The sequence below is a fragment of the Prinia subflava genome, unplaced genomic scaffold (genome assembly GCF_021018805.1).
Source record: "Prinia subflava isolate CZ2003 ecotype Zambia unplaced genomic scaffold, Cam_Psub_1.2 scaffold_59_NEW, whole genome shotgun sequence".
NCBI lineage: Eukaryota > Metazoa > Chordata > Aves > Passeriformes > Cisticolidae > Prinia > Prinia subflava.
The window spans coordinates 284460-294000 of NW_026961066.1; the positions used below are offsets into that span (position 1 = coordinate 284460).

Sequence of the window (9541 nt, forward strand, 5' to 3'; positions counted from 1 at the left end):
TAAATTCATAAGTTGCTACATCCTCCCTACAAGTCCCTATTCCTAACTCCCCTTGGTCACATGTTACCTTTTCCCCTCTTCCCGCCACTGTGTTATCCCTCCCCTATCCCCTAATTGGTTCAAGGCTTGCAACCCTTCCCCTTATCTCCCAAGTGTCAAGTTTCCATTGGTTGCCGCAAAGAGGAACTCCCATTTCTCCTCCCCTACCCCGAAAGCATATAAGCTGGTGCATTTCTTTGTTCGGTATCCAGTTCAGCCTGGTTCCACTTCGGTCTGGACAGTGCTCTGTTGGATTAAAGTTGTGGTTCCTCTGTCTGGCTGGCTGGATCCTCCTTTCTCGCTCTTAGCGCGTCGCTTCAGTTATCCTACTGCCGTTCAGGCCTCTCCCAGGGCCAAGAACCCACAGGGCTGACCCCTTCGTTCCGCTGAGGGGCAGCTCGGATTCCGCTTGCTCCGGTGCCTGGGCTGGCTCGGGGCGAAGCCAAGGGGCTTTAGTAGCGGCACCGCGACAAGTGGCTGGCACCCCAGATGGGACCCTGAGGAGAAGCCTTGAGTCTCCGTGGAGGCTCTTGTCTTCCCTCTTTGTGGTCCCCGTAAGGATTGGCGGTGCTTGCACCAGGCGCGAGCACCGAAGAGTTTCAGATCCAGGGCAGTCCCACCGCTGCGAGTCGAGCAGCCTCTTCGGAGGAGCGCTCCTCGCAGATCCAGGAGGCAGCTTCGTCGGCAGCACTCCCGGCGAAGTCTTCTGTGCGCTGAGGGTTCCCCAAGACCGCAGGTAAGTACCCTCCGTCGGGGGCACGCGATCAGGACCCCCTCTCCAAGCCACGGGGGAGGGCTCCGAGGAGAAGTCTGCGCAGGACCGGGGGGTTAACGCTTTTGTTCTCGCTCCCGGTTTGGTCGTGCCCAGGCAGTTTTCAGTTCTTTTCGTTCGGGTTTGTTTCGTTAGAGTGCTCCTGCCAGCTCTCGAGGGAGGCTCGGAGCTGGGGGAGAGTCGGGTTTTTGGGGACGTTGCGTGTGCCGCGCGCCGGGAGGATCAGTGGCTTTAGCGAGTGCAGGGTTGCCCGGTTTTTAAGTTGCGGCAGTTACGGTTTTCTGTTTGAGATTTAGTTGGTCCGGTCTTGGGTGAGGGTGGTTTTTCAACACCGGCGAGATGGGTGCCTCGCTTTCGACCACCCAGAAAGGAGTTTATTATGTTCTTGTTAGAGTTTTGGAGGAGAACAAGGTTCAGTTCTCCCGCGGTTCGTTAAAAAGGCTGGTGCGGTGGCTTTCCATGCAGTTCAGTAACACGTCTGAAGAGCTTGTGAGGAACCCCCGTTATTGGGAGGCGATCGAAAAAAAGGCGGCCAATTCGGATAAATGTCCCCAAGATTTTATGTTTTTGATTGTCAAATTTAAAACGATCGCTAACAGCTCTCCCCTGCATGAAAAGCCAACGCGACCGCCCGCCCCAGTTTCCCGTTCCCCTTCTCCCAATCCCCGTGTTCCTCGGAAGGGAATTCTGAGGAGAGCCGCAGACCCTAGGTCTGCCAGCCCAGGCTCTCACCAGAACTCCCGGTCCCCCAGCCTCAGCAGTCTTGTCCGGACTGCTGAGGAATCCTCGGGTCGCCCTGGACAAGCGGCCCGGGGACGCAGCCCTTCCCCTGTCTCCCCACGTTATCGACCAAAAGTTAGATTTAATCTTGCTGCGTCACAGGAGCCACAAGATGGCGCCTGCGACACACAAGATGGCGCCCGTTCGCGCCGTTCTCCTACCCCTCCCCCGCGTCCCCCTCCCCCGAAATCCAATCCCTTCCTTGACCCAACCCCTTCATACCCGCCCAACCCCTTTTATCTGCCCAACCCATTTTACCCCTTGGTCCCTCCCACACCCGCCCCCTCTGTTCCCTCCCTTGCTCCACCCATGGCTCCTCCCACATACCCGATGTCTCCTCCCTTTGTGGCCGCCCAAACCCCGCCTTTGGTTCCTCCCTTTTCCCACGCTGACACTCCTCCCACTCCTGCCCCCTGGCCCGCCCTAGGGGCGGAGCCAGGCACTTCTCCCCACCCCGGAAGGAGGCCATCTTGGAATGATAGTTCCCACGCTGCCTCTTCCGGTTCCCACGGTAAGGAACCGGAAGACAACAGCGATGGAAACCAGGAAGTACATCTCTCAGCTGCGCCTGTCACCTACCGAAGGGCTCGCGGGAGTAGCGAACCAAAACCGAATTGGCAGCCATTTTCACAAAGTATAATTCGAGATTTATGTAAGGCGCACAAAGAGTTTGGGAGAGAGAGCCCGTACTTCCGCGGCCTCCTTCAGGCAGACCTAGCAGCTGCGACAACCCTTCCTGCAGACTTAAAGCAATTATTTTCTTGCCTGATGACACCGGCTGAATTTGAATTATGGCTTGCTGCATTTAGGCAAGCCCTGCGGGAAGAGCTGCCGCACCTGCCACTCCCAGCAATTGATGAGGGAGGTAATCCCCTTACTGTTGAATTGCTGGGAGGAGAAGGTTCCTTCGAGTCCCCTCAAATTCAGGCACTGCTCATTCCACCAGCAGTTTTGCCTAGGGTGCGAGACCTGGCCTGCAAAGCCTTTTTCACGATGCAGCCTCGTGCACCCCTGCCGCCGTTCACCCAGATTAGGCAAGGGGACACAGAATCATTTGTAGATTTCGTGGACAAGATGACTAGGGCTTTAGAAATACAAGTAACGGACGGGCTCGCCCGTAAGAGAATTTTGGAGGAGATTGTTTTTGCTAATGCTAATAATGTGTGCAAACAAGCGATTTTAAGTCTCCCTCCAGAACCCCCACGGACTCTACAGGTGATGCTGCAAGTTTGCCAGCAAAAAGTCCCTTTCCTGCTTCAACATATGACCACCGCAAGCAAGCAGGGAACTCGGCAGGTGCATGCTGCGGAAGATGCGACTCCTCGTCGCCCACAGGCCCGCAAGCCGGCAGCGTCGAACCCAGCCAGAGCACGGGTCGAGTGCTACCTCTGCCATGAAAAAGGGCATTTTGTGAGCCAATGCCCGCATAACTTGCTGGCAAAGCCTCGGCCGCAGCAGGACGACTCCGAACACAATTCAAAAAACTAGGGGGGGAGTGCGGGCCCACCCGGCATGATGACCCCAACAGGGTGGGCAGTGCAGAAGAGAAGGCAGTCAACGCCTTTGGGGGTCACTGGACCAAGACAACTATCTCGGACTGGCATTTCCTTCACCCTTCCCAGGAGGGAACTTTCCCGGACTTGACGTTAACACCATTTTGTAAACCTTACAGGTTGAGGCTCACTCACAGTGCACACCTCAGAGATACCAGCTGGTACCCAGTTCGCGTGGATTGCGAAGACCTTCTGGACTGGCCTTTTCAAAGGAAAGGTAAGTTCATTGTTGTTGGGGACTGTAAATACACTCCGCAAGACATTGAGGTATACCCGGGGACCTATAAGGGTGACCCCAGGTTCCTCAATGTCTGGCTGCGTTCCACTCATCCCCCAGCTTTCCACCCAAAGGGACAAATAGTGGCCCAGGCAATTCCACACACCAGGCCAGATCAGTATCAGGTTTACCCTGAGGAAAGGCCACTTTCAGTCAACGCAGTGCATCGGATCACAGAAGAAAAACCTATAATACAATGTACGATGTCCATTGGGGATGAGTCCGTTAATAAAGGTCTTCTTTTCGACACAGGAGCAGATGTCACGATCATTCCCACCCGGGAGTGGCCGTCACATTGGGCCTTGGAGGACGCGCCGGCGAATATCTCCGGAGTAGGGGGTTTTCAATCGGCTAAGAGATCAGCGCGCATGGTGAAATTCACGGGGCCGAAAGGGCAATTGGCATATACGCGCCCTTTCGTTTGCAAATATGAACGGCCCCTGCTTGGTAGGGAGCTCATGTCCCAATGGGGGGTCACAATTAGTATCCCAGACCCCCCTCAGGTTTTTTGCCTAGCGGTCACTGAGGAGCGCCCAATCCTCAAACTGAATTGGAAAACGGATAATCCAGTGTGGGTTGACCAGTGGCCGCTATCCAAGGAGAAATTAAAGGCGCTCGAGGAGCTCGTGGAGGAGCAGTTACAGAAGGGTAATATCGTGGAAACGAATTCCCCCTGGAACTCGCCCGTCTTCGTCATTCGAAAGAGTGACGGAAGGCGCTGGCGCCTCCTTCACGACCTTCGCCAAATTAATAACGTTATAGAGGACATGGGATCCCTCCAACCAGGAATGCCATCCCCTGCCATGCTGCCCCGAAATTGGAATCTGGCAGTTATTGATCTGAAGGATTGCTTCTTCCAAATTCCCCTACATCCGGATGACGCACCGCGTTTTGCCTTCTCGGTGCCTACCATCAACCGAGCGGCCCCAAGGAAGAGGTATCACTGGAGGGTTCTTCCCCAAGGTATGAAGAACTCCCCGGTGATGTGCCAGCTGTACGTCTCTTCCTTGCTGCGTCCTGTGCGCGCAGCCGCGGAGGAGGTTATCATCCACCATTACATGGATGATATCCTCATTTGCGCCCCAACAACAAGCGAACTAGATAGAGTCCTCACACGCGTAACAGATTTGTTAGTTGCTGCAGGGTTTGAGCTGCAAGCAGAGAAAATTCAGCGGATGCCACCCTGGAAATACCTGGGGCTGGAAATCGGACGGCGGACCATTGTTCCCCAAAAATTGGCTATCCGGACATCAGTCCGGACCCTTGCGGATGTCCATCGACTCTGCGGAGAGTTGAATTGGGTGAGGCCCTGGCTGGGTCTCTCCACGGAGGATCTAGCACCCCTCTTCGATTTATTGAAGGGGGGAGATGAGCTTAGCTCTCCCAGGGCGCTCACCGCGGAGGCAAGGAAAGCACTGGAGAAGGTACAACAGGCGTTGTCATCACGCCAGGCGCACAGATGTGACCCCGGCTTACCCTTTCGGTTCGTGGTGCTGGGTAAGCTCCCGCATCTTTTTGGGGTCATTTTTCAGTGGGATTCGAACACCACACAGCATGACACCAAGGGCCACGGGGGGAGAGATCCACTGCTGATCATAGAGTGGGTCTTTCTTAGCCACCACCGGCCCAAGAGACTTACGAGGCCACAAGAAATCATGGCTGAGCTGATCCGCAAGGCACGTACGCGCCTTTGCGAGTTGGCCGGTTGTGACTTTGAGTGCATCCATCTCCCCATCAAATTATCCTCGGGCCAGATCACCAAACCCATGTTGGAAACTCTGCTTCAAAATAATGAAGCTCTACAATTCGCTCTGGACTCTTTTACGGGCCAAATTTCAATTCATCGGCCGGCCCACAAATTGTTCAATCTGGATGGAAATTTTGAATTGGCATTGAGGAGTGTCCGAAGTGCAAAACCACTCCAGGCCTTGACCGTTTTTACAGACGCGTCCGGGGCTTCTCACAGGTCAGTGATGACCTGGGAGGATCCCGAAACTCAGCAGTGGGACAGTGATGTTGAAATCGTTGAGGGTTCGCCTCAAGTCGCTGAGTTGGCCGCAGTCGTCAGGGCATTAGAGAGATTTCCCGGACCGCTAAACATAGTTACCGACTCTGCCTATGTTACAGGGGTAGTGTCCAGAGCTGATCAGGCAGTATTACAGCAGGTTTCCAACGACGCGCTTTATGCGCAGCTCTCGAAACTTATAAAGCTTGTGTCCCACCGAGAGCACCCCTTCTACGTGATGCACACAAGGTCGCACACCGATTTGCCAGGGTTTGTTGCAGAGGGCAACAGGAGAGCAGATGCTCTCGCTGCTCCTGTGACAAAGACCCCACTGCCTGACATATTTCAACAGGCACAGCTCAGCCATGCTTTGTTCCATCAGAATGCACCAGCCCTGGTCCGCCGATTTCGTATCACCCGGCAACAGGCCAGGGCGATTGTGGCTTCGTGCCCATCGTGTCAATCCCACTCCGTGCCGACCATGCACGCCGGAGTCAATCCCAGAGGGCTGGGAAGTTGTGAAATCTGGCAGACCGACGTCACCCATGTGGCGGCGTTCGGGAGACTCCGGTACGTGCATGTGTCCGTTGATACCTTCTCAGGTGTAGTCTATGCCTCCGCACACGCAGGGGAGAAGGCCTCCCACGTCATCCAACACCTCATTCAGGCCTTCTCTTTCATGGGCATCCCCAAGGAAATTAAAACAGATAATGGCCCTGCGTATACTTCCAGGGAGCTTGCAGATTTCCTGCAGCAATGGGGAGTTGAGCATAAAACGGGCATCCCTCACTCCCCCACGGGTCAGGCCATTGTTGAAAGGACCCATCAGAACGTCAAACGGGTCCTTCAACAGCAAAGACCAGTCCTGAAGGTTGAGACTCCACCAATTAGATTGGCAAGGGCACTTTATGTGTTAAACTTCCTAAATTGTTCTTATGAAAAGCCAGATCCGCCAGTTGTGCGGCATTTTAATAGCAACCGCGACTGGGACCTGAGTGAGCAGCATCCGCCGGTAACCGTAAGGTTTCCCGAAACGGGGAAAGTGGAGGGCCCACTGACGCTTTTGACGTGGGGGCGCGGGTACGCCTGCGTCTCTACTGATGCCGGGCCGAAGTGGATACCCTCCAGATGGGTTAAACCGTATATTGAGAAAAAAACTAAAGTCCGGGAAAACGGAAAGCCCCAAGTCGCCTCTGCGGCTTTACGCCGCAGAAGGCGTGAGTCCAGCGACTCAGAGGAGGAGGAGAAGTCAGAAGGCTGGGAGGACCCCTTTTCCAGTGATTTCCCACTTTGTAACAATTTGTTTTTCTGAGTTTCTGTTTAGATCCGTCCAACCATGAGCGCCAAGACTGCCATCAGTTCAGCCGTCCTCTTCGCCAGTCTCCTGACCATCGCCCAGGCGTGGCTCGTCCCCCAGCCGCAACAGAACGTCTGGACTGTCTTGGCCAAATCACTGGGCCAAGACCACATATGTCTCAACCAAGCGAGTGCCGCGAATCCCATGGCATCCTGCCTCGTGGGGATCCCATTTAAAGATCGTGAGATGCCCAAGATGCTTCTAGGTTATGCTCAAAAACTTAGACAAGAAGCTGCTAAAATGGAGCATAACCTAAAGCATGCCCATTACATCGTCGCGTGGTACAATTATATTAAAAGTCTTCCAAAGTTAGAAAACGAGCCTCAGGAGCTGGAGCTTCTAGGTTCCGCCAGAGCCGAATCTTGTTTTCATATCCGCAACGACCACGTCCAGCGTCACCACCGTCATTTTGTCTCCTCCAAAGCCCATTTTAATACTCATTGGTGCAACGCTGTGTCCTTTAGTTATCCTCCAATCCCTCCCCAAAAATCAGCCCAAGTCTTTGCCCATCCCCGCCAGCTTCCCAGGGGAACATTCTTGATTTGCGGAGACCACGCATGGGCAGGTATCCCCTCTCACCTCTCCGGAGGCCCGTGCACCTTTGGGACCCTCGGATTGTTTTCACCCAACAAATCACAAATTTTGGATTGGGTTACACAAAATTCTACAAATGGTGCACATCTATTGGCACACTCTAGAAAGAAGAGAGAAGACTACTCTCTCAAAAAATTGGCAGACGATTGCGATGAGGAAATTATCCATTGGAGCAGATCTAAAGGCATCGCAATCACAGTATTTGCGCCGTGGGTCGCCATTGCTAAGACCCTCGGAGAATTAGGCCATTTGGAATGTTGGGTAGCTAAGCAATCCCGTTTGACTTCTAGGGCCCTGTCAAACCTCCTGAAAGATGAGGAAATTACGAGGCAGGCAACCCTCCAGAATCGTGCAGCCATCGATTACCTCCTGCTCCTCCACGGTCACTCGTGTGAGGAGTTTGAGGGGCTCTGCTGCTTTAATTTGACATCTAGGGCCAAGGGGACTCGCGAGGCACTCAAACAAATGGAAAACATGATAGGAGACATCAAGCAAGAATACGGGGACTGGCTCAGTAATTTGTTCAAGGGATGGGGAATCTCGGGTTGGACGGGATCGATTCTTAAAACTGTTCTGTTAATTGTTTTTGTGCTTTTTGTTGCTATTGCCAGCCTTGGACTAATGAAAAAGATGTTGCAGAATTTGATTTCTTCCTCCACATCACCACCCAAAGCTGAAGTCCACCGAGTAGCCGTTGAAGTAGGCCCAGAAGCGTTCAAGGAAGAGGAGGAGAGCTTCGTTGATGAGGACGAGCAGGCTGAACAGCTTGAAATCACCGTAGAAGAAGTGCGCAGCCTTCCTCGAAAACAATGGCCTACTCAACAGCAGTGGTTTGCAGAATCATACCTACGTTCTGAACACCTGGTGGACCCCCCTCAATTCGGATATCTGAGATAGGACTCACAGGGTCAAAAATAAAAGAAAAGGGGGAGATGTGGTGGTGTGGATGGTTGGACTTTCCCCATTTCAGTATGTTAAACCTCAGTTGGACTCCACAAAGAAAGTTGGGACAGTGTAAGCAGGAACAAGCAGGTGCTGTGAAGGACTGTGACAAGGAAAAGAAGGACAGACGAGGGAGAGGATTTAAAGAAAGAGACTTAAGGAAAAAGGAGAGGGTGCTGAAAGAAGGATATAGGAAAGAGGGTTTTGAGGCAGAGAGAAGTTGAAAGATATATGGGTGGTTTACCAAGTAGGAAGGATTTAGATATGTGAAAAAGATGAAAGGCTGGTGGGTCCTATATTGTATGTTCTGCACAATGCTGTATGTTCTGCACACCCCCCCTTAATTTAAATTCATAAGTTGCTACATCCTCCCTACAAGTCCCTATTCCTAACTCCCCTTGGTCACATGTTACCTTTTCCCCTCTTCCCGCCACTGTGTTATCCCTCCCCTATCCCCTAATTGGTTCAAGGCTTGCAACCCTTCCCCTTATCTCCCAAGTGTCAAGTTTCCATTGGTTGCCGCAAAGAGGAACTCCCATTTCTCCTCCCCTACCCCGAAAGCATATAAGCTGGTGCATTTCTTTGTTCGGTATCCAGTTCAGCCTGGTTCCACTTCGGTCTGGACAGTGCTCTGTTGGATTAAAGTTGTGGTTCCTCTGTCTGGCTGGCTGGATCCTCCTTTCTCGCTCTTAGCGCGTCGCTTCAGTTATCCTACTGCCGTTCAGGCCTCTCCCAGGGCCAAGAACCCACAGGGCTGACCCCTTCGTTCCGCTGAGGGGCAGCTCGGATTCCGCTTGCTCCGGTGCCTGGGCTGGCTCGGGGCGAAGCCAAGGGGCTTTAGTAGCGGCACCGCGACAATATCCTAGGCATTTTTCAAAACACTTTGTCTATCATTTCAATCAATCCAAATAGACACGTCTAAGTTACTAGAAAATGTTCCTGAGAAAGCAGTGTGCTCTGTGTTTATCAGGAACAGGCTAGAATTGTGGAATGTGTATTGCTCTGAGTAAGAATCCTGGAATGAAAAGCTGAATCCTTCCTCAAAAGCCTGTTTGCTTGCTTTCCTTTTGTTGTTTTTTTTTTTCTCAAGAAGGATATTGACACAATTTGCTGAGTGTTCCTCCATTACTGTGAAAAAAATTCCCTCATCTCAGAAAAATATCCTCCTTCAATTAGGAGGCAGTGAAAGGATCAGCACACAGTTTACAGAAATACTGCATTA

At 52.7% G+C, this 9541-nt stretch overlaps 1 protein-coding gene across 1 annotated transcript; it reads left to right on the plus strand.

Moving 5' to 3' along the window:
- The first annotated feature begins 3224 nt into the window (after positions 1-3224).
- LOC134565582 (uncharacterized) lies at positions 3225-9171 on the plus strand. The gene is made up of 2 exons (XM_063425203.1): positions 3225-3361; positions 6751-9171. The coding sequence occupies exon 2, from the start codon at positions 6763-6765 to the stop codon at positions 8272-8274; it is 1512 nt and encodes a 503-aa protein (XP_063281273.1). The 5' UTR covers positions 3225-3361; positions 6751-6762; the 3' UTR covers positions 8275-9171.
- The last annotated feature ends 370 nt before the right edge of the window (positions 9172-9541 follow it).